Here is a 26,745-nt window from a genome sequence, read left to right as displayed (position 1 = left end):
GAGAGGGAACTAAGGAAGGAAAAAGATGCAAGAGGAAACAACTCATCCAAAAGAAAGAGGGATATGACCAAGGTAAAATACTTTAGATGTGACCAGTATGGACATTATGTCAGAAAGTGCCCAGGAAAGCCAATATCTCTAGCCATTATGATGGAAGTTGGTAAGACAAGATTAGATAATAATTTAGAGAAATTGGTGCTCTACTCAAACCTATCAAGACAAGAATCAATTGATATTAATACCTTGGTGATTTGATATTGGTGAATCACATCACATTAGAATATTCAAAAAAACATCTTGATAGTCTAGTAGAAAATTCTTACGAGGAAGTAATTATTGGAGATGAATCAAACTATCTTGTGAAAGGAAATGGAAAGTGTACTATAAACCTTAAATTGGGCATTTCTCTTCAACTAACAGGTGTTTTATATGTTCCAAGGATAAAGAGGATTCTAGTTTCTATTTTAGCTCTTGAACATAAAGGGCATAGGATCACCTTTATGGAAGGAAAGGTCTTGGCATGGCCCAATAACTCAACCATAAAGAAGGCTCTCACTATTGGAGTGAGACATGGGTGCCTCTACAAAATTTATACTTCTCTCTCCTAAGACATAATACATGAGTAAACAAGTACATGTGATATTTGACACATGAGATCAGGAAATCTCCATTTTTTAGCTCTCCCTTCAATTGAAAAAATGGTGATGGGTCTACCAAAGCTTAAGCAAGATCATGAAGAAACATACAAAGGATGTGCCTTGGGAAAAAATACAAAAGATAGTTTTAACACTAGTGAAAGAAAATCTAAAAATGTAATAGAAATTATTCATTTGGATTTATGTGTACCCATGTTTGTAACCTCTATTGGAGGATTTTTTTTATAATGTTATTTTTGTAGATGATTTCTCTTGGAAGCCATGGATATATTTTTTGAAATGTAAAGAGTTAGAAGAAATCCTTATGAGGTTTAAGGAATTCAAGGATCTAGTAGAAAATATATCAAGTAAGAGAATTAAAATACTAAGAATTGATAATTGCGGTGTGGGGGGGGGGGGGGGGGGTGGGGGTGGTTATACTTCGAATTTTTTTGTATCAATACTAGGATTAAGAGGGAGCGCATAGTTCCTTGTTACCATAAAAAAACGAGCTGGCAAGAAGAAACAATATAACTATTGTTAAATATTCTAGGGCTATGATACATGATCAAAACTCAGAGACCTCATTTTGGGACGAAGCTTCTAGTATTGTTTCATAGATGCAAAATAAATTTCCTCACTCCCTCCTAGGTAACAAAACCCCTGAAGAAGAGTTTTTTAGAGTTAAACTTGACATAAGTCACCTAATAATATTTAGTTGTCCATTCTATATTGATGTACCCAAAGAGAAAATATCCAAATTAGAACCCTCAGACAGAAAGGGCATATTTGTAGGATATAGTAAATTTTTTTAAGCCTATATGATCTACATACCCACACAAAGACAAACTGAATTAAGTAGAGATTCCATATTTGAGGAATACATTGCTTTCATAAAATAAAAAAATTATGAGATAAAAGATAAATAATATCCTCTAAATATGGAAAAGGATCACACTCTTGAGATTTAGAGAGAGACTTGTGAAAATGAAACTCAAAATGAATCCATGGATCTTGCTAGTGAACCTCGAGACTCTAATGAGAATCAAAAGAGAACACTTTGGTCAATAAATATTTGAAGAATCTAAGAACTATAAAACATTGGAAGGGACCTCTAGGAAAAAAAAAGAACTCATAGGCTCTCTAGTTATGTTGCCTCAATGAGTGAGATCATTAAATAGAGCCCTATAGTGCTGATGAACCCATCAAAATTCAAGTGTCGAAGGATTCTATGATAAGAGTATCAATCCATTATTAAGAATGATAGTTGGGATATTGTACCTAGGCCTAAAGATAAGTCAAGTAGTTTTTTTTCAAAATCAAGCATGTTGCAGATGGTAGTATTGAGAAATACAAAGCAAGATTTGTGGCTTGATGTTTCTCTTAGAAGGAAGGGATTGATAGCTAAGATACATTTGCCCCAGTTGCTAGATAAACTTTTGTTAGGGCTATCATTTCCATTTTTTTTTGTTGATCCCATTTTAGTTTTGACAAGGCAGTGACAAAAAACTTAAGTCATTACTTAATAGAACTTTGTGCATGTTGAGTAAGTAGTGTATACCAAGCAATATACATAGTTAGTGTTGAGCACTAGTATATGCTAAGCAAATGGTATGTTCCAAGTCTCTCAAATACTGAACAAGTCATACATACAGAGTGATTTAGAAGCCGAATAAAACAATGGATGCTGAGTCATTCAGGAGTTGAGTGACAACATTAAGGATGTAGTGAATGCCAAGCATCATACCTTTCAAGTACCGAGTAAATAGTTTCTGGCATAGTTGTTTGTAATGACACAAACTCCTATGTAAACATTTTTTGGGCTGACTTAAACATTTTTTTACGATTCTAGAAGATATATACATGGGTATATTGAGAATCCCTATGCAGTACACACAACCAATCAGAAAAAGGGATGTATTAAGTGGCAAAATGGACGAATCACAATTGTTGATTCCTACCTAACCCTAGCTCACCTAAGACTTCTTAAGGAGGGAAAACCCTATTGAGTTTGTATGTGCGTATGAGAGGAGAAGGACAAATGCTAAGTGTAGAGAGATAGCATTCATGGTGACTATGGAGTTTATGACAGAGATATGAATTACAGAATTAGATAGAGAGAACATAGTAGAGCAATTAAAGGACAAAAGAGACATTTCTAATCAGGATGATCAATGATATAATTGGTTTGGCTCAATTTTGTTATGTAAATAGTATAATTCCAAGAGGAGTTTTAACTCAATAAAATTAATGACCAATTCCCTAACTTTTGGAGAAGAACACAATATATTTTATTAATTCAAAAAACTAAGGTACAACTAGGCTGTAACAAGTTGCAGTATCTAACTTCCGCTATGCATGCCTATATCCACAATGTCTGTATATATTTTTCTATATCTCATCCCTATAACAAGGCCTTGGTATCCTCTCTTGTAGAATATGAAATGATGCAAAAAGCTTCAGGCCTGTTCATCCTAACTAACTAAAAACTAGTTGCAACTAGTCACAGATTAATTACAATAAAAATATATCTCAAAAGAGATTTATAATTCTCTCATCATATCAAGAATTTCTTCCAACTATTCTAACACCTCCTCATCTGACACTCTAACAAGCATGTTCAAAGCTTTGCCTTTTTCCTCTTCGATTAAGATCTCATGACAATCACTCTGGTAGTGATCATATGTTGTTCACAAATCCCATGTAGCTACATACATATTGTTGATGACATCAAATTGGTCTTCTTCAGTAGGTGCTAACCTAGGTTGCATGACTGGGTGAGGTACTCCATCTTCGTCACGTGATTGTACTAATAAATCCATATTTTTTGCCCTGCAAAACAAACACAAAAATTTATACATGAATGTATTTCTATAAAAGAATAAACTTATTAAATGCCCTTATATCAATGATTAAGGTAGTACACATTTAATGACCATATATCTTTCAAATTCCTAGCACGAGCTATCCTCGATCAGTGGCATACTAAAGAAAATTAGACAAATGAAATAAATCCTCAACATAACCTCCTTTGCTAGACAGTTAATGAAATAAATGCTATTTTATAATCCTCAAAATTATGGAATGTCAATGAACCTTTGGCATTGAAATCGTGAAATAGGAGATTAGAGACATCTCCCTTATCAAAATCACGAAACCAGAGCATAACTGAAAGTCCTTTCTTGAAATTGCGAAATCAGAGAATCATAAGAAACCTGGTTCCAAAATTGTGAAATCAGAGACTGAGCATTTCAATATCACAAAATCAGAAGGGAGTTCATGACTGTGTCTCAATTTTGTGAAATTTAGCAAAAGTACTCAAATTTTGAGGTTCCATCAATGTGTTTAGATACGTTGCATATGTATTTGGGGCCAAGTTTGTAAAATTATAACATTGAGTTAAATATTTTATGTATTTTGTACATGGTAATAAAGCTTAATATTTCAAAAATTTGGTACTTAAAAGTAAACATAGGATCAATTTGTTTGTGAACTCATGGTTGTATTTGTGTGATCTCGAGTCCACAAAAGCAAGCACATTTTTAGTTGTTTAAGGTCAGTCTGTTAAGGTTTTGGTTTCATTATTGTATCAAGTCTTCTTTTGAGGAGTACATATGTGAAGTATGACATGAGATGTGTGGATTCATGCTTGGAGACATACAAATGCATAGATAATGCTTGATGTTTCATAAGTATTCATAGATGCCTATAAATGTATTACAATATCTCATTGTTGAATAACACATTGAGCATGCATGCTTTTAGAGCTTGAGTGTTCTCCTCCACAAAGGTTTTCCCAATGTATATCTCGTGTTATCTATGACGTGTTTGATCTTTTCTTATAATTATTATGTATGCTTTTCTTTCATTGGGCCAAATGGATTTAACATCATGCTTGTTTTTCCTAACATTTACATTGTCCCTTGAACAATTTGGGATTAAGAATTAAAGATAGATCTTGATTCCTAATACTAAGATTAATACAAAAATTTATGTTTTATCAAGCTAATAAGGTGGCATAAATGGTTATTGTGGCTATATAATATCGCCACTCTACTGGATTGCTTGAGAAATCTTTGGAATTTTATAAAATATGCATGACATGCCATATAGAGAGTAATTTAAACCTCTAGTTTCATATATAATGAGTATATCAAGATTTCTAGAGTGATTTAATCTACATTCCTCCTTTTAATGACAAACATAAAGTGCCCTATGTACTAAGACAATAACATCAAAGTGAAATCCATGTAATGCTATGATTAATCACTTCCATGATAAAGTTGATTCTATATTACTTACTTTAAGAACAAGATCTTCTTACTATAATACATCGACCCACATTCTTCTACCCTTCTAAAAAAACTACATGACCTTTAATTTACTAAATCTCTCGTATCAAATTCAACTCCCCCATTTATCTCCAATCTTATTTTAAAACATCATTTCATAATTCTTTTCTCAACATACTCGAACTACTCTATTTTTTTACCTCATAAATATTAAAAACTTTTTAACTCTTGTTTATTTAAGTTAATAATGATCCACCTCAAATACTTCCACTCATAATTCCTTTTTCAACCTCTTACATACTATTTTTAACCTCATTAAAAAAAATATAAAAAACTCTTAATTGTAGTTTACTTTAAGTTAATAATGATCAACCACAAATCACCTTATTAAAAAAAAATATAAAACACTCTTAATTGTAGTTTACTTTAAGTTAATAATGATCAACCACAAATCAAGGGAGAAATGGCATCCCATATCAAGCCATCATTACTAATATAATCTTAATGCATAATTTGCTTCCCTACTAACATAATCCGACTCAAAGCATAATTTGAACCTCCCTTTCAATCATTTCATATTCACTTTACAAAAGCTCACTTATTGTGTCAAGTAAGGTACACTAGCCTATAAAAGTAGTCATAATTTTGCAAACCCCGACTTGGGCTTTTCACACGAGACCCATTTACTAATGGAATAAAATCTTAAGACACCAATAAAAAATTATATATTGAATTCCTTCGAAGAGGATAAACTGAACACTACTGAAAAGACATAATAAAAAAAGCAAACAGAAAATTACGAAAAGACATTATAAAAAGAGCAAACAGAGAATTTGGATTTAGGCCTGGACCAACTTTTGACCGGGGAATAGTTTATTGTTTCGTAATATCACTGCCAATTTGCCGGATTGTTAGGCCCCATGCACAGAACGTTCGGTCACATTATCATGTGACCGCCGGCTAATGATGTATCCATCCATACATGCTTATAGCAAGACATGGCATGTATTATGTGTGGGGCATGGTAGGCATACAGAACAGTGGTATAAAATAATGATTATATTTTGAATATGGTTGAATTTTTTGGTTTGCCTAAGGGAAGCTTAGTTGTGCCTGTTTTTTGTCCCTGGCTCGATGTGATGATCTTCTTGTCGTTTTGGTCTGGAAAACTTGTGAAGATTGCTGAGGAACTTTCACCCACACACGCAGGCTAAGGATTTCGATGTATTTTATGGAAATTTTACGTAAATGAGTGATGCAATCTGTATTTTTGTTGCTCTTAGTTGAGGTGCATGCGGTTTCAGTGAAAGATTGATTTCTGAGTGATTATATTTGCTGCAGTGCTAAGGAACGTTCGTTTTTGAGTCTAATTGCGATTTTGCAGCCCTAAGCTGGGATGTTTTGCTTTGCTTAGGGTTTGGCTTTGTCTGCAATGTTGCATTTTTGCTTTCTTCGGCCTCTGCTGACGAGAGTGGATGATGTTAGTTGTGAATGGGGAGCAGAATCATAATGTAGGATCGTTTGCGTGAAAAAAATGATGGTATAGAAGCATTATGGCGTTTACAGGAAGCTACAGGAGCAATGGGGGTTCGAACGCGGGGCCTAAGTTGCCTTTGAGGGCGGACAGGTCGTTGTCTGTGAATTCGACGGCTAAGTCGAATGCTGTTTCTGCGGCGGGAGGCCAGCGCGTCAAGTCGTCGTCGCCTTCGCCTTCTCTGTCGCCATCCACCGGCAAGCGCAGCGGGAGTGGATCGCCTCGTAATAGCAAAGATGACTGTGGAGGAGGTATGCAATTCGCTAGAAAGAATGGATTAGAGAAGGAAATGCATTTCCTTTTGAAATGTGCACATTTTGTGGGAAATCGCAACATGCATTTGGAGTCCTATATAGCGTAATATAAGTAGTCAAGCGCGCGAAATCGTGAAATGAGACAATGCTTCAAATGTCTGTTACTTAAAATGGAAAATAAGCAGGATGGATTATGTCGTGAGAGTCTTTTGTTCTTAGCAAAAGAAAACTGATTATCCATACACTTGATTATTAGATGAAATGAAATAAAATATTTCAATATGTCACTGCTTCTATAAATGCTAATGGAGGTTAAAAAATATTTCCACATCTATTTATAAAATGTCCACCACAGTAGGCAATTATACTTGATATTCTTGGTCTCAAATAACACAGTACATAGATCTTAAGCCAAGATAATCAAACGACTCAGGGGAATTACTCATTTTAAAATTACACATTCATAGAAATAACTTTGCCAAGGAATATTTTCACTTAATATGTTCTACAGAGCAATTTGGCATAAAGGATGTTAACACTAATGAAATCTCATTTCTTGGGGTGTGCTATAGCCTATTTTAGATTCTCGTAGACCTATTTTTAATGTGTAATCAATGAAGATTATTGCTTTAATCAGAAACTTTTATGGCTTGCAAAAAATGATTGAGCACAGAATATCTTCTGAAAGAATCTGTGTGCAAAGTTTTCGAGATAACTAAATTGTCTGCATCTGAAGGCATAGTCGGTATTGACTGCATTGTAGTTATCTTTAGCCATCATTATTATATGTTTTACTGTGTTCAAATAGCTTGGATTAGACATTTCTTATGAAATCTCATTTCTTGGGGGTGTGCTATTTTAGATGCTTCTGGCCTTTATTTCATGTGTAATCAACAAAGATTATTCTTTTAACGAGAAACTTAAACTGTTTGCAATAATGATTGAGTGCAAAACATCTTCTGAAAGAATCCATGTGCAAAGTTTTTGAGAGAACTAAATTGTCTGCATCTGAAGGCACAGTTATATCGATTGCATTGTAGGTATCTTTAGCCATCATTATAATATGTTTTTCTGTGAACCAATTGCTTGGATTAGACAATTTGTAAATGCTGCTGACACTTATATCGTGGCCTCATCCAAATGTATTGCTAGGGATGGTTCTGTGGCCCATTTTTTGCAGCACCATACTTGAAATACTTAAATGAAATTGAAATGCGCCTTTGATGTTTCTCCCTATAGCCTTTGATGTTTCTGCCTATATTAATTTTTAGAATTGTTTGCATTCCATTGAACTGAACAGAAAACATCAGATAATGAAATTCATTTTTTTATTCTAATAAGTAGCTCGCATCTCAACTGGAAAGCTTCAGTTTGCCTATATTATGGTAATCAGAGTCTATATATATGTTTTTCTGTAAATTAATAATTTTTTCTATGCATTATGTAAATTACTAAATACTAATAGCATCCTAATTTTGTTTTTTGAACAAACGTAGTAGTGCTTAGCATGCCTACGAAGATTGCATTTCAGTTGACAACATATTTGTAAATAAAATTGAAATATGTTTTTGACATTCTTGATTATGTGAATTTGAGGATTGTACACTGTAAGTACAACCAAATTGTTATATGAAATCCAATGAAATAAAGGCTTAAACTAGTAGCTAATTGTAGAATCAAACGTGCAATGAAGTTGCTTGCCAGTAAGGCCAATGGCTCTTTGAAAAGTGAACTACTGATGGTCTGGTCCTGATTAGCCGGATTATGGTCCACTTCATACTGTTCAACAGTTCCATAACACAATTTATGCATGTGAGTTCCTAAAACAGTTTGGGATACCATGTTTTTAGTTGTAAGGCAGAGCTATTAGGTGATACTATTGCTGTAATTAGAAATGTCATTCGCTAACACAAAACATACGAATGACAGCTCCCAAAACATTTTGGAGTGTCATGTTTCTGGTTGCAAGATGGAACTTAGATAATCTAGCTATAAGTGGAAATGCCATTCCATAACATAAAATCTATGCCTGAGATCTACCAAAACATTTTGGAGTACCGTGTTTCTGGGTGCAAAACTGAACCATTAGGTAATTCTCTTGCTATGATTGTAAATGTCATTCCATAACACAATTTATGCTCTATAGCTTCCAAATCAATTTGGATTATCATGTTTTTGGTTAAAAGACAGAACCGTTAGGCGATTCCATAGCACAATATATGCTCGAGAAGTCCCTAAAATTTTGGAGTATTATGTTACTGGTTCAAGACAACCATTGGGTGACACTGGTTATAATTGGAAATTTCATGTTTGTGGCTGATCTTTTGGTATAGACAAATGTGTCCTCTAGTTGCCTTTGGCATATGGCAATTGCTTGGCACCATATTTTAAATTTTTATATAAAATTGATATATGATCGTGGCATTTTGACATGTTAATTTGAGAGTTATCTACGTTCAATTGGAATTGAACCGAGTATAGTAGTTGATGGAATTCAATGATAACTATTTTAGCCAAGCAGTAGCAATAGGATCAACTATGGAATAAGGATGCTAAGATTGCATACCTATGCTACAGATGGTTTTATCTGGCAATGACTGGACTGTGGTCTTGTCCTGGTGTTTAGGATATCAATCAGAAAATTTGTTTGACAAGAGTTCCAGAAATGATTTAGAATTTTAGAGTATCATGTAGCTGGCTAGAAAGCAGAGAATTATCAGGGTATTATGGATATCATGTTGTTGCTTTCAAATCAAACCATTTGGAAGACAAAGGCTCGTCTCTCTTGTCTTTATTAGTCCCATTAGATCTCAGAAGTGATCCGACTATTCTGCTATCATCATCATATAGCCATTCAGAGTCTACGCTTTTTAACAATCTCTTCACCACATAGCCACCAAATTTTAATTATTCACTATTTAGGGTCATTGTCTACTGCTTATGAAAATAAGAATCATTGTAATTTTCTATTTAGTATAAAATGGGGTTTTCTTTCCTAGTTTCCTGTCCATTGACCCATAGATCGAAACCACATATAGTGAGGTATCTGTTCTAGTGTTCCTTTACCATGGCAGCAAATGTTAACTCCAAAAGGCTATGTGTTAGACTAGAAACAGCTCAAATTTGACTCTGCAACAACTAGTCATAGCATAATGGATTGATTCCCCATCTAATGAAAATCCATGGTCTCCAAAATGTAGCAAAAGATATTTATATGTTACTTAAATTCAGCTTCCAACTGATAGAATTACCTATTTAAAGCTGAAACAGACTTCCATAATTCTAAAAGGAGCTAACAGGTAATGATAATTAACAGCTGCCAGACACATATACATAACAGAACTGAAAGCTACCAAATTTTATGCCTAGACACATATCCGAGGAGCCAGATATAGAACAGAAAACCTCTATCATCACATGGCCGACATCTCTGACAGTTGCATCCCTCTTCTGCCAGTCAAATGTTGTTGATATAGATGAAACCAACTTTAATAATCACTTATTATAAATTGCTCAAGTTGTCATGGCATTTTTAGTAAGTATGAGAATTTTCTATGTAATTTCGTTGGAGGTTTTGTTCTGCAAGCATACCTAAGTCAAACTTTTGACTAGAGACCGTTCTTTCAACTTTTTGAAATTAGCTGATAACTCATAATTTACAATTCTTTGCTTTGATTTTACCACTTAAAAATTTCAGTATAGTTGTACAGAGATATTGTAGTTTGTGTAAATGTGGAAACTGTCAAATGTTCTTTTGCACTCTGCAAAGATGCATGTCTGTTGCATGGCCTGTATTTTGTTATGGAAGGGACTCTGCTCTTTAAAAATTACAAGATAGCTACTGGTAGCTTATTACTGTTTTTAATTGTCATCTAAACTATTAAAATTATAGCCCAAAGCTTTGTTTATCACATAGAATCCTGTGTTAGTGGGACCAGTTTCTTATCTGTAGCACTCTGTGTTACTGGGTTCTTGGGGTATCCAGGAGATACGTGGACCAGGTTTGTGCTAGGTACTGATCTTGGGCTGGGTACAGCTAGTGTTCACTCAGAGTACATTCCCAGGTCTGTTGGTATGCGCTGGAAATGTCAGATGCCTATGGGGCTGCCTTGTAGGTCAGGGAATGCACCCTGTGCAAACCTATCTTTGCTTGTAGACCAAAAAACAAAAAAAGTTAAAAAGTGAACTCTCCTTATCTAACCCTAAAAAGTGACTACTAACTACTTAGTCTCCAGCAACACAAAAAACCTTCATTCCAGCTGCTCTAAATAATATATGTAATATGTATATTTGATGGCTGTATGAAGCTTTACTGAATCTAGGTTGAAATAAATTGGAAAATCAACAAATGCATGCTGCTAACAAAGACTTCCTTTGGTTTTCATGCCATCCAAGAATGCCTTATTTGGGATTGTACACTTTAAAGGTGACTTGATAGCATGATGTTATATAATATAATATAAAATTAAATCATTGGGAAAAGTGAATCCCTTTTGAATTACATTCCCAGTAAATGTAAAAAGTCTCTGTGCGACTTGGCCATTTCTCATAATGTGAAATTCATCTTTGTATCTCTTAAACACTTCATTTTTGTGGATGCATTGTGTCTTATATATGTTCTTTGGGTGTTTTGATGATTTATGAATGTATTTGGAGTTTGTGACTTTCAATTTGCATTGCCAAATGTAACCCTTTTATACTTAATGATTGTCTATTTGATAACAGTGCCTGGAAGAGTAAGGGTAGCGGTAAGATTGCGACCAAGAAATGCAGAGGAGGAAGCTGCTGATGCAGACTTTGCAGACTGTGTAGAACTTCAACCAGAGGTTTGCTGGCATTAATGTATTTATACAAGTTTTCTGAGCAACTGTTTATATTCGAATTCTGTTGCAGCCCATCTATCATTTATATCTTCTATCTCATTTATAAATTTTACTCTTCAGCTTAAACGATTAAAATTGCGAAAGAACAACTGGGACTCTGAAACATATCAATTTGATGAAGTTCTTACGGAAATCCATACTCAGAAGCGTGTTTATGAAGTTGTGGCAAAGCCTGTTGTTGAGGTATTTAAACTTAAGGACAATCTCTCATCAATATGGAAATCTTGGGATTTACTGTTCATTTTTCTCACATTTGCATTTCCTGCATGATCTTCTTGTAATTTTAAAAACTTGGCATGCCGCTACGTAATCCATTTTGTCACTGCACACATGACTTGCTTGCACAAAGTCTCTGCTAAGTTCTTAAATTTGTCATTTTTTTTCCTTTATATTGATTGATTACACAATAATAAATTGATATGTTTCTTTCAGGTTTTGGACATATTGTGAGTGACATAGCTTTGAACGTTTGCTGCTTTGTTTAGTTTCTGTATTCTTTATCTATGGTTAGTTGAATTTGTAAACCATTTGGTGCAGAGTGTATTGGAAGGGTACAATGGAACTGTGATGGCATATGGCCAAACAGGTACAGGAAAAACATTCACACTTGGTCAACTTGGGGAGGAAGATACTGCAGAACGAGGAATAATGGTGCGGGCCATGGAGGACATTTTGGCGGACATTTCACCTGAACATGACTCCATAACAGTTTCATATCTGCAGGTATATTTTTACAACACAAATATTCAAAAGTGCATTTAAATTTGTACAGTTGTACTAATCAGGGTTTGGAATCTACCCTGATCACGTGAACTTTCTTGTCACAATATTTTGGAGGCTACTTGTATTTCTTCCTTTGGAGTTTTCCCATCTGGTTTTGCCTTTCAACCCTGAAGAAAATAGTAAAAATCAAATTTGTCTCATGCATACAATGACATGGCAGATATAATAGATTAATAAGCAATCCCCAGTAAAACAATTTGGGACAAAATATGTCTTTTGGATGCATGATGAAGAAGCAATAGACACATAATACATGATAAAGCTTAAATACTGTATGACAAAGCAGCTATCAAGTAGCTTCGTGAGCTGTGAGATTCAAGAAAGAAGACATCTACTAACTCTAGTAAGAATTTGTTGTTAAAGAAAAATGTGAATATGGGCTTATAGTTCCTAACATAATTAAAGATGCATTGCTGTTTCCATTTCCAAAACTCTACAATCCTTTACTGTGATTAGACGGCTCAAATGTACATTTCTGTCTTGTTAAATGAAGAATTTGAGTTGTGATTCAACCATAGTCAATCGTTAAACAATGCTTTAGTTTCATTATATGCCTGATGTTTTCTATCAACTTTAGATATTGTCGACCTTTTATTTTAAGGTTAATTTACTTAGTGACAAGGACTCTAGACCCATAAAAAGATTGAGTGGGATCATGACACTAATAGTATAATCTCAATGAGTACAAAATCTGGATTACACATAAGCAGGAACCTACTTGTTTATTTGTCATTGAGATAAATCATACAAGGGAGCGGGTCTACTTAACTACATGGGCTGATTGCGAGGATTTATCTTACCAAAAAATGTATTGAGTTGCCCATTTTCTATTACGAAAGCAAAGTTTTCACCACTTTCCAATTTGAATTAGAAGCATGGTGCATAAGGGGTGAACTTATTCTTTCCAGTAGATATTCATATATCCACAGTACTGCTCAATTCATAACTAAAACCTTTTTTTCCCATGTCATTTCTTTAAGCAATAGCAGAATCATCTAAACGTAGGTTGATGGGGGTAAAATTATTCTACTACCAATTCCGGTTTCAATGTGCAGTAGTAATGTATATGGAACCGACAAGCCAAGCATCTAATTGTGGGTCCTGATCCCTATTCTAGTCTTCACTGCTCCATAGTCCTTTTCCCAGGGCAAGAATTTAGGAAGCATTATAAAGGATCTCCCCCCATGCTCACATGTCTCTCTCTCATTCTTGTGCTCTCCCTCTTTATGCTCCACCATCCGCCGCCCAAACCCATTTAGTAAAAAAATGCACTTAAGGGACTGGTTACCTAATCGTTCATCAATCTCATTTTTTCACTTCAGACTGCCATCTGTTGTTTCTTTAGACTGCTATCCTCATGGACAGTTGTCCAATACCGTGAACAAAAATCAAAGATAATCTTAATATATTATTCTATGCTAATCAGGCACATGGCTCTAAACCTAATTATCAAACCAATTCGGTATCTACATTATCCAATATATTGGTGTTAAACTTGACCTCAAAAGAGTATTGGTCCTATGTTGACTTTTGATTATCAAATGCTGGTAATATTAGAACCTGTTTTATTATGATTTTGCAAATGCTTAACTTTCCCTTTGATAGGAATTGAAATCAGTTTGTATGTCTTTGTTTCCTTGGTTCTGGCCTATGCTCCACGGAGTTTTTGGAACGGGGACGTGTTTCCAGTATGGGGATGGGTCAAAGTCAAAATTTAGAGGATGAGACCTTAGGGGACGATGATAAAAAACAAAGGGGATTTTTTTATATAGAGAGCCAGAATTCAAGTATGCATATCATAACAGTGATAAACCATTCACCATAGACATTTCAGAAGATCAATACATGGAAAATTATCAAATAACAAATACAAGTACTTCCATTATAACAATATCACATACATATATAACAAAAATCAAAATGCCTAAAGACTCCAAGTGTTATGCATGAAATCATAATGGAATAAAGAGAAGTCCAACTAAAATAGTAAGTAGTAAATACTAAATGCAATCTTTCCTCACTGCTGCTGCTGTTGTTGCTCTATGTTTTTTTCCTTCCTCTTAGCAAGTACGTCATATTTTATAATGAGTAGAAGAGTTAGATTTTTAATGGACAAATATGGTTTGCATATTTTTATTATGTCTTTAAGACAACTACGGGCCGGCAGAAAAAGCAAAAATAGTGTCTTGCCTTTACCTGACTAGCTGGAAAAAAGGGGACGGCCAGCAGTTTTGGGGATGGCTAGAAGTTTTGGGGACGGCTGCTGTACCCGGTACTGCTGGCTGTCCCCTAGTTTCCCTGCCCAAAAAAGATTGCCGTTTCGGGGACATTTCCGAATTTGGCAAAAAGGGGACAGCAAGAATCCATCCCCACGTTCCCGTTTCATCCCCGGGACAGGTACAAGACCAAAATCACAGGGGATGCATCCCTGTGGAACACAACTTCTGGCTCATTATACAGCGTCTTGTCTTTTAACTTGGTGCCTTTTACTATTTTGGGTGATCTGTTTATGATGCTTCATTATCCTTTCAACACACCTATTCCTTCCAACCACATTCATTGTTTAAATGCAAATAGTCTTGCGAAACTGTGAAAATTAAGTAGAACCTTATTATTTCTCTTTAAATTGTTGTTTTAAATTTTAATGATCTTTTAAGTTCCTCTATTAGATGCACAAGCTTTTTTTCCTTCCTTTCTTTGGATGCTGCTATTGATGCTTTCTTATTTAGATCCTACTTTTTGAACCCTGCTAGTTTTTTATAGAAATTGAAACTGCTGATTGATGTTTCTTCTTGTTTCTATCCATGTTCTAGTGTCAAAATTTTCTTAATAATATTTCTTTTCAAGATGTTGACTTTTAATCTTGGCGATCTGTATCTTTGCAAAAATAATCAATGTCTCGTGTCCCAATTAGTTCAAACATATAATATCCAACGGCAACCATTGTATTGTATTTCACTGTGCACACTTCTAATTTTTCTTCTATCATAAATTTCCTGCTAGCTGCGATCTTCCCGTTTTTATTATTATTGTATGTATTGTTTAAAAGCTTTGCTGTTACTCATAAGGATTGTGAACAATTGTGAGTAAGAAATGATGCTCATCAACTTGTAGCAATAGTTGGTCACAAACACCTGCCAATACTTGTTATAATTCCAGTGCCAAAAATTGTTGAAATTCATCAAAACACTGCCTAACTCATGACTTAGGGTTTGACAAGGCGAAGTAGAAGTTATACAATGTGGACACAATTTCATTTGGTATCTAAACTTTATGTTTTTGAGATGCTGCAAGGGTTTCAATCTGTGATTTTAAGACTTCGATTATTCGGTGTTGCCTTGACGTGCAAGCTTAGGGTCATTTGATCTAGACTTCAATGATACTTTGGTCTTAGACAACTGTCAATTGTTGATAGAAGTGAGACAGGACCACTCTAATGACTCAATATTATGAATATCATTCACATAACAAATTTTCAAACTCCAAATTTCAAATTCAAAATAGAAATGAGGGTTATGTATGACAGTGAAATATGTGTGAATCATGATCCATATCCAAGGCATAGTTTGCGTTTAGGTAAGGTAGGAGTATTTGTTCCAACAGTGTTTGGCTTTATTTTCATGATATATCTTTTAGCATTGAGACAAGGTCACAAGAGATTGAGGTTAATTAGCTTAAAGGTATTTCTAGTTTCTACATAAAACTGAATGCATATTAAGATCAAACTATCTATACAAATGCTAAGGATTTGAACTCAAAGAATGTGTGTTTCACATTACACTAGTATACTGTAGAATACAAAGTTTGATAAAGTCACAATGAATGCTGCTTCTTGAAAATCCTTGGCAACTTCAAAATGCTCAAAAGTGAAAATACTAGGTATGATGTAGTTTCAGTTAAATCTGCATTACCATGGCACTTATAGAACAGTGTCAGACTTTTCTGAGGTGTTTTCGTTGAAAAAGTTTGTGATTTCTAATTCTTGTTGATATTGAAAGTGGAAGTTTGTATATATTTAAAGTTGAACTCATTTTTTGGTCTATAAAGTGTAGTGAATTTTAATTTTGATCTACATACGAAGGAAATCAATAATGTCAATATGGTTTATAAATCAAGTTATATGCTTGTTTTTAAAGCATAGTTAAAAGAATTAATGTTTATTTCAGTGTTTGATAAATTTGTTAAGTTTTTGATGTGTTTTGCATTGAGTTTTTGTAAAGTCCCGTCTTCTAAACTATTTGGGTCAGCCAAGTAATTCTGAGATCATGTATATAAAGTGTATTGAATTTTAATTTTGATCTACATACGAAGGAAATCAATAATGTCAATATGGTTTATAAATCAAGTTATATGCTTGTTTTTATAGCATAGTTAAAAGAATTAATGTTTATTTCAGTGTTTGATAAATTTGTTAAGTTTTTGATGTGTTTTGCATTGAGTTTTTGTAAAGTCCCATCTTCTAAACTATTTGGGTCAGCCAAGTAATTCTGAGATCATGTATTAGAAAGAACACATTTGTCCAAATGAGATGATATTTAACATCTTATATTTGCTCTGCTACATTTTTTAATTTACCTTTACATTACTGCAATGATTCATCCATCCAAGAGTTTTGTGCCTCTGTGTGTAAAATTCTTGAATTTGTATGATTTATTTTACTTCACATTCTCATTAGCAAAATGTATCCAAGTACCTCTGCTTATGTCTTCCAGTGTAATATATGCCTTACTAGTCTTTTAATCTTTTTTCCTATCCTCAACAAGTAAATTTCTTTTGCAGATTGTAAAATTGTCAAAGTTTTTTTTTTTTATGGAATATGTATTCCACTCGTATTTGTTTCCACCTCTGCTGTATTAAAGAGTTTCAGGGTTTCCAATACATATATCAAGGGGATGACTCTGCTGTATTAAAAGAGTTTCAGGATTCCAATCCACATATCAAGGGGATGAACTCGATGAAATAGAATTTGAGTGTGCTAAAATATTATGCATGTTCTGCTATGGCAAATGTAGACTAGAATATTATGCGTGTTCTGCTATGGCAAAGGTGAACTAAAATATTACCTGAGTGATCAGAAGGGCTCTGAATTCCACTTTGTTTCTTGATATGGGTGATGTACATGGCTTGAGGGAAAAAAAAAGTCATGAATGTGTGCTAAAAGTGGCATACAATTGCATTCCCGTCTGATGTCTGTATAGTTGTATACAGAAAATGTTCTGGGCTGAAGCAGCGATGCCCGTGCTTGGTTGTAACTCTTCCCAAAAGAATGCCTCTTGTTTCCTGTTTTCCAATCCATCAAACAAAATGCAAGTGAAAATGACCACTGTTTGGAATTTAGGGCATGTTATATGACCAAAAGTTAGACAAAATCAGGAAAATTGTCGCCTATTGCCCAGGAATTGCCTTGACCAAGCTGGAGTTGTTCAGTTACATAGGTTTTAAAGGCTATTTTGTTATCATATTTAATAAATAATATCACATATTGCCTATTTAGAGACTGGCAACAATGAATCCTCAGTTGTTTAGGGTTTAGGGCGTGCTATATGGTCAAAAGTCAAACAACTCATGAATATTGTCACCTATTGCCTGGGAATTGCCTTAATCAAACTGAACATAACCAGGTACATCTGTTTTTGTGGCTGGTTTAACATGGTTAATAAATAAGTTATAAATAATGAATCCTCACATATTAATAATAAGTTATATTTAATAAATAATATCACACATTGCCTATTTAGAGACTGGAAACAATGAATCCTCAGTTGTTTAGGGTTTAGGGCGTACTATATGGCCAAAAATCAAACAACTCATGACTATTGTCACCTATTGCCCGGGAATTGCCTTAATCAAGCTGAACATAACCAGGTACATCTGTTTTTGTGGCTGGTTTAACATAGTTAATAAATAAGTTATAATATTATATATTGCCTACTAATTGACAGGAAATAGTGAATCCTTAGACGTCGAGGGGGCTTCATACATTCTTCTGGAGAGCTTTTAAATTATATGGGTTTCTCATATATCTCTATAAATAATTTGTCTGCATCTGACCCAGATCTATGAACTGGGCTAGATCTGCTGAGATCAGAATTCATTCATGCTGTAGAAGTTTAGTGCTCACCAAGATATTAAATATTGCCCCTAATCACCATGAAACAGTGAATCCTCAGATGTTGTGGGGGCTTCATAGATTGTTGTGGAGAGCTTTCAATCATATGGGTTTCTCATATCTCTCTCCAAATAAATTGTCTGCATCTGACTCAGATCTATGAACTGGGCTAGATCTGCAGAGATCAGAGTTCTTGTGTGCTGTACAAAGTTTAGAGAATGCTAAGAAAGATGTATGTGTGGATTGTTTTCCTGCAAAAGGAGCAGATTCTTCTCCAATCCTATAGTTGCTAGACTAGGAAGTGCCTCTTTTTTTTGGAAGATTGCATTAAAAAATGTTACATTTTCCTTCTGAAATGCTATGTGGACAATTTTTATCAGATTTGATGTTTACCTGAATGCTGGAAATGTGAATGCCTATCTCTAGAACGAAGTGTTTAAGTTTGTGCCAGGATTATTAATAGTGAATTCATGTTGATCATGTGATTGCTTTTGTTTCAATGCAGCTTTATATGGAAACTGTTCAAGATCTCTTGGATCCTGCCAATGACAATATTCCCATTGTGGAAGACCCGAAGTCAGGTGATGTATCTTTGCCTGGAGCTACTGTTGTTGAAATTAGAGACCAGCAGAGTTTTTTGGAATTGCTGCAGACAGGGGAAGCACATCGGTTTGCAGCGAATACTAAATTAAATACCGAATCTTCTCGGAGTCATGCAATTTTGATGGTGAGTATAATTGAATATTGGTACAAAATTGTAAGAGTTTTTTATCTGTTTGTCCCTGAAAATATGTGTATCTTGTGGTAATATTTTTGTTTGAGGTGTTCCAAACAAAAGTGGTTCAGAATCCAGATATATGTTTGTTATGTCAAACATCAAGGTCCATTTTCTTTATGATTTACTTTTTGGATTTGGCTATCTCAGGTAAATGTAAGAAGAGCAGTGCGTGGAAAACCTGATAAAGAGTCATATCATTTGAATGAAAATGGAAATGGTGCTCATCTTCTCAAGGGCCTTCGTGCTCCGATTGTTAGGAGGAGCAAGCTGGTTCTAGTTGACTTGGCAGGTTCAGAACGGATAGACAAATCAGGTAACCTGAAAATTTGGCTTGCAGATTTGTGAACCCCAAAGTAACTACATGGTTTCATTTCTACGTGAGTTAGCTGCTTTACCAATGTTCTATTAGTAGATTTTTGTGTGGAATTTGACATAGATTAAGATATTAAGGGCGATAAATAGTATGCTAATGTTTGCAAACCTAAAGTTTTTAGATACTGTCAATGTACTGCAATCACCATTATAGCTTATTTGAATATACAAATGAATCACTTTTTGTTTTTTGCATTTTCATTTGTTTTGGCACTTTTCATTGGCAATGAATTTAAATCTATAAGCAGTTCGAGTGTTTTAGCAACATGGCTATGTTTGATGAAAATTAGGTCAGGAATTTGAATATATTGTCATGTTTTAAGTTGTGCTAAAGCATCCCTAGAATTGACATTTTGAACTTATCTGATTTCGAAAATTTCAGCATTATATTCAATGTATTCTTTCTTGGAAGTTTTAATTTACCCTTTTAACTGTTTCATGATCAGCAACAAGATCATCCTGTAGTTGTGTAAACTTAGAAGTAGATTGTTGTTTAGATTCCAGATTACCACTGTGAACATACTATTGATTTTAGAAGGCATTTCACCTGTCTTAAGTGTCCAAACAATGTTATTAATTGTATAAATATATAGATTTTTTAACATTGCAGACGTCTTTGTTTGAACTCTGAATCTCAAGCTTCCTAATTCAATCTGTCAGTTGAGAATCCTCTGTTAATTCTTCTTTACATTATCTTTTGGCTAACTATCAGAAAACTGGTGTTGTTCAATTGATCCAGGAAGTGAAGGACACCAGTTAGAGGAAGCAAAATCAATCAATCTTTCATTAAGTGCTCTTGGAAAATGCATCAATGCTCTTGCCCAGAACAGTTCACATGTGCCTATTAGAGATTCTAAACTGACAAGATTACTTCGTGATTCATTTGGTGGTTGGTGTCTCTTCTTTTGTAATTATGCTTCAGATTCCTATTGCTTAATTTAAAGTGTCTTAAACTCTGTGAGGCCAATAAATTTCTTGTAGAACTGGGTTAAGGATTCTTTTCACAGTTGGAGTTTCTTTTCCATTCTCTTTTGTTTCTGTTGCTTTCTGTTTCAGGAAGTGCAAGGACTTCGCTTGTTGTGACAGTTGGACCTTCACCACGCCATCGAGGGGAAACTGCAAGTACAATTATGTTTGGGCAAAGGGTGTGTTTTCTTGAATTATTTGTTGGCTACCTGTTATGTTCTTCAGATTTTAGCTTTATTATGTCTGTGCAAATCAAGGACAAATGAAGAAGTATTTTTCACGAGTGAGTTGATTACATGAATAAGACCTATTCTACCTTGTAGAATAGTCATAGACATGGATACAGAAGAAGCAAGTGTATGTTTTGCAGGTGATACAACATTAAGGTAATTAGGTTTTGGGAGGAAGGTTTCATGCAGTTTTTGCTTTGCAAGGGTTGCAAATATATGTCTTGGGTGTTTGGACATAAATCCAAAAACTGAATAGTAAATCTTGAGCGGGCTTTTTCATTTTGAGTGTCAAGTTTAGACATGATATCTCTCCACAATGAATACCTGCTTGAATTTGACTAAAAGTATGGTGATGCAGTACATAGAATAAGTGAGGTCCGAATGGAAATTACAAGAAAGTTATAGAACTGAAACAAACTGAATGCACTTATGATGTGGGTTTTTGAGAGCTTTCCGAGTAGTGTGAACTTGGTGTACTTTTGCCACCAAATTTCTGTTCAAAACAGCACATGAAAGGTTGTCTTATTCCAGCAATGCATGTGATAGCATGGCAAGTGATCCACGCAGGTTCTAATGGGTGAGGACCTTGGAAAATATGGGCAATACATCTTACATTTCTGATGATGCTGTTGCATGTAGAAAATGTTTATTGTTTTTCTGACAAATAATTGCGTAAGATAACACAAAAAATGGTTGAAATGTAGTATATACTATATACAGATTTAGTGCAGTGGGGTTCGAAGAAATACAGGCAAGCTTTAGTGAATTACATAAGGGGCTAAATGGTTGAATCAGGAACAACACAAAATAGAGATCCTCACTGAATTTTGTGTAGATTGTCATAATGTCATAATGTTCTGTTTTAGGTTCTTTTGGATTTAGAGGCTGAAAATGACCTTAAATAAGAAATTTTAAATTTTGTGAACTGTATGTTAAGCTTTTAGCCCAGAAATCAAAGAAGATAAACAACAATAAGAAGGAGACAAAACAGAAACAATAAACACCAGAAATATTTTGGGAAAACCCTTCTAGAATGAAGGGGAGAACCCAGCCACACAACAATAATATCATTTATTGATCATAAAAGTTCGAGTGTACAATTCCTATTGCTTGATGCAATATATATATATATGTATATAACTTAAGGAGAGACTCTTCACATCCCAACTGAAGGTCTCTCCAAATTCCCAAAACGTGACTCTTTATTACAAATTACAATTACAACTCTTCGAATTTCCATGCCTCAATGCATGTTGAATGTCACGTCATTATATTAATATTACAAATTAAACATAAGTGTCCTTTTCAGCTGAAGGTGATAATAACATCCATATATCTAGAGATAAAATTCTCTATCGCAGTTACCATCTTCAACACTCCCTCTTAGCCAAAGAGAGATCTTTAGCTGAACAATCACTCAAGACTGCAACTAAAATGGCAATGATAAAATCTTATCACATAGATCTTATAAAATTCATGAAAACCTGCAACAATTACACATATCCATGGAATCACTCAACATGAAAACTTGTAACAATTACCCATATTCATGGAATCACTCAAGATGAAAACCTGTAAGAATTACCTATATTCATGGAATCACTCAACATGAAAACTTGTAACAATTACACATATTCATGGAATCACTTAACATATAACAATTACCCATATTCATGGAATCACTCAACATATAACAATTACCCATATTCATGGAATCACCCAACATGAAAAGATTTGTAAGACTCACAACTAAGCCTTTAATTACGGACTCTCAACGTGAACTCTCACGGAATATCTCAACATGACATCCAACTCCCATCATTGAATCTTTCAACGTGATGACATCATGGACTCTCTTAACATGATGTTCACAATCACATAGTGAAAGAGTTATCATAGCTGATCTTACAATCTCATTTATTCACATAAGAATAAAATAGGCAATAACAAAATAAGACTTGGTTCCATTTGAGTCTCAAATTTTACAAATACCATAATCATCACAAGCATATATGAGAAAGAAGGGGATTCCATAAGCACTACCTCTTAATTATGAATCCTCTCTCTGAAGCTAAAATCTACTTCTGAAGCTAAAATCTACTTTTAAAGCTCAACATCTCCCTCTAAGGATCATTATTCTGAAACATCCTTGTCAAAGCATAATCCTAATTGCATAATCTTATTGCATCCTCTGAATATGTAACAAAAACATTCATCTCAATGCTTAGTTCTGTACCAAAAGAGATCATCATTAATGTTAAAACATAAAACTATTCTCACTAATCTAATTCATCATCTAATCCCAGTATATTAACGTCTAAGATCTACAAAATATCTCCAACTTGAGAACCAAACTACGTTCCTTCTCATGCCACATTCTAGAACATAGACAACTAACACAAAGCCATCGACAAGTACGAGAGATATTAATTACTTGCTATTCTCTGCCCATAGATTTACCATTTAATTAGTTAATGCCATCTCAAGAATTATATTGCAGTCAACTCGAATACTTGCCTCAGATGTTTTTCCAAAATTTGTGAAAATATAACTATATACAAAAGATATGCATCTTAATTATATATAGAAGAAGAGATTACGTATCTCAGTTGTTACAAAAATGGTACCATTATGAAATTCTTTAGATTACCAGAAGATGGAGATGCAACGAAGTCCAAGCTTTGCAATATAGCATCCAACAAAGGGCATCTAGATTGTCATGGGCTACGATTTCTGGACCAGAGATAAACTCTATAAAGTAGACTCCCTATTTCAGCAAAGCCAACTCTTTCCATGTTTGATTGGTACAAACACATGAATGAGCGCATAACCTCCCACAATAGCTGAATCAATGATATGAGCAGAAAGTACATCCGAAATGCCGAATAGAATGATGACATAAAAGAAATGGCAGTTTTATTTCCTATTCACCAAAGATGGTGGCACAATGTTTAGGATTCCTCTTACTTCATCTAAAGAAGGTACCAAAAAAAACTATGTTACCTGAGGATGCATCCGCCAACATATTTTCAGGCATCCTCGTCCCGGAAACGTCTCGGAGACTTGGGGACACCTAGGGGACTTCAACTTTGAGGGGGACTTCAACTTTGACTTCTAGAACAAATTAGACTTTGACTCTCAAAGTAACACAAATTTGACATATGAATTTTGCCGATTCTTACATTTTAAGATTCTATTATGTATAAGTACATGCTTTATTCATGTTTTTATAAAAATATTTTAAAATTCTCTATATATTTTAATTTTCCTTATTGTTATATAGCCGTTCCCATTTGTCGTCTCCCCTTGTCCCCAAAATTAGCAAAAATTTTGGCCGTCCCAAAAACATGTCCCGTTGTCCCCTATTGTCCCTGTCCTGGAAACTCGGGGGAACATAGAAAAAAAATGATAACATTGATCAAAAGGCTTCAAAAATTATTATGAACCCCTTCATCGAGCGTTACACTTTTCACGATTACCATTATTCTATGATTAGTTGATAAATCAAGTGTCGTCATTTACAAGACAATTAAAGATGCAAAGATGATCCTCTGACAAAGATGACCACTTTTAGTAAAAATTGGGCCAGTGTGAGAATTTCGTGTTTCACTATAATCACTCGACAATAACGAGTTGCCAGATATAATTGGTTGTTACGCATGATTCTATAGATGTCTACTCATCTCATATGAAACGTTGGCATGGATAGAGATACACACACGATGCCAAAAAAGTTTAGTGCCAATCATGATATAAATGCAACCATTCAACTATGTGAAGCACTAGGTGAAGACTCCATTATTTCCATGAAGCTGTAAATTTGATAGGTATTCCGATGTCATTTATGGTGCCGGATTCTTCATGAAGTCGTAGACATGATACTTTGTGCACTTGGATCATTTGAAAAAAAATTAGAATGGACATGCAAAGACTCTTCAATGCCAATCTTGAAACCATTTTCCATATTTCCCTCGCTTGAAATGTGCATCACCCTTGATAAACATAGGCAACCCCCCAATGAAATATGTTTGTATATTTCCATATCTCTAGAGCCAAAATGGAGGAATTGCGATATAGTCATGAAAATGACGCAAAAACTCAAAAATGATGGAGGAGAAGTCACAGACAAAATAAAAATAATGTTTAGCAGATAGCACACACAAAAATGAGGTCGACCAGCAAACTGAACTCAACGCTATAGATTGCAGGATTCAAAGACCAGAAGTCATGAACAAGTAAAGACAACAATGAGAAATGAACCCCCACCGCATCAGAAACCAAGACATGCTCTTGAGTAGAAATAAATAAAAATTGATACAAATATATCAATATACCAAGATAAGATTTGCCCAAAAAATAAAAAAACCTACTTAAAATAATTGCATGAATCTAGCATAATCTAAAACGCTAAATTCCTATTACCAATAATCAGGGTTTGATACCATGTTAAGTTTTTAGCCCAGAAATGAAAGAAGATAAAAAACAGTAAGGAACCAAAATAGAAACAGTGAACACTAGAAATATACTAGGAAAACCCTTCTAGAATGAAGGGGAAAACCCAACCACACAACAATAATATCATTTATTGATCATAAAAGTTCAAGTGTACAATTCCTATCACTTGATGATATATATATATATATATATAACTTAAGGAGAGACTCTTCACATCCCAACTGAAGGTCTCTCCAAATTCCCAAAACGTGATTCTTTATTACAAATTACAATTACAACTCTTCGAGTTTCCATGCCTCAATGCATGTCGAATGACACGTCATTAGGTTAATATTACAAATTAAACATAAGTGTCTTTTTCAGCTGAATGTGATAATAACGGTAATAACATCCATATTTCTAGAGATAAAAATCTTTATGGCAGCTACCATCTTCAACATTATACCTGTTTATTTTAAAGAAACCATGAGCAAAAATGAAAATACAAGGATTTTTTTACCAAACTGGGGTTTCGTGAAGTCTGGGAACCACAAAAAATTAAAATACCTTAATGACCCTAAATTTGGGCTATGGGTTGAGAAGTGTTTAGCTCAACAATAGTTCAATGCTTTTGAAGAGAATCTATTTCTAGAAGACTTGAGAAATGAGATAGAAAGGCAAGACAATTTTGTATTAATTGGATCTTCCACATGATGAAGCTATTCTTTTGGCAAAATTAGAGCCTCCATTTGCTACCCTCTTTAACCCATATTACTATCAACTTTACCTTTTGGATTTTTATATCTGATTTGTTATAATATGCTTTCCTTTTATATCCCTAGAGTATACTTTCATACTCCATATGTCTAATGTAAAACCAATTCTAAAACGGGCCATCTTCTTCACATGAAGTTTTATACAATTTCAACTCAAGCCATACTTGAACAAACTGAACACAATTGCATTGCACTTTTACATAGTATTTGCAAACAAACCAAGACATATATGGGCAACCTCAAAGTTGACAGTTTCTAATTCAAAAGGGGAAGCTGAATCAATGAAAACAAAATTAATCAATGACATTTTCTGACTATGAATCAATTAAGGAACTTGTTGTGAGGTTTCCACACCATCGCCCCAAAATTTTGGGGACCTCCTTTTTTCTGGATCGCCTTAATGAATTTTTTGGAGTTGTCCAAAAGTTTTTGATTTGAAAATTTTACATTTTGGACACCTTCGGGCTAGAAGGGATGTAGTTGGATTTCTTTCTTCACTCGATCTTAACTTGATTTTCCGGAACATGTAATTTTATCCTTAGGCCAAACAAATTTCAAAGACAACATTTTTTTATGGTTATAACAATATTCGGCAGGATAAAATGGCAAATTTTGGACTTAGACGGATTTTGAAAATTTGATATAATTAAAATAATCGAAAGATTATCTTGTGTATTGAATAATCAATGAATAAATTAC

At 34.3% G+C, this 26,745-nt stretch overlaps 1 protein-coding gene across 3 annotated transcripts in view; it reads left to right on the top strand.

The window, feature by feature from the left end:
* Nucleotides 1–6,003: 6,003 nt before the first annotated feature.
* The window catches only part of LOC149530788 (kinesin-like protein KIN-UB), a 96,034-nt gene continuing 75,292 nt past the window's right edge, over nt 6,004–26,745 (top strand). For 2 of the 3 annotated variants that reach the window (XM_089811023.1, XM_089811022.1), the window contains exons 1-8: nt 6,004–6,712; nt 11,441–11,541; nt 11,659–11,781; nt 12,136–12,321; nt 18,996–19,217; nt 19,416–19,581; nt 20,380–20,529; nt 20,697–20,785. In XM_089811023.1, coding sequence (XP_089667149.1) covers nt 6,481–6,712; nt 11,441–11,541; nt 11,659–11,781; nt 12,136–12,321; nt 18,996–19,217; nt 19,416–19,581; nt 20,380–20,529; nt 20,697–20,785 — 1,269 coding nt within the window. In that variant the 5' untranslated portion in view covers nt 6,004–6,480. The remainder of the gene's footprint in view (nt 6,713–11,440; nt 11,542–11,658; nt 11,782–12,135; nt 12,322–18,995; nt 19,218–19,415; nt 19,582–20,379; nt 20,530–20,696; nt 20,786–26,745) is intronic. The other variant, XM_089811024.1, reaches the window with a different exon arrangement.

This window comes from Cupressus sempervirens, chromosome 11 (assembly GCF_028749045.1).
Source record: "Cupressus sempervirens isolate cs-2001-9-10 chromosome 11, ASM2874904v1, whole genome shotgun sequence".
In the NCBI taxonomy this organism is placed as follows: Eukaryota; Viridiplantae; Streptophyta; class Pinopsida; order Cupressales; family Cupressaceae; genus Cupressus; species Cupressus sempervirens.
Note: the sequence above shows the minus strand (reverse complement) of the source record. Positions and strands in the feature narration are given on the sequence as shown.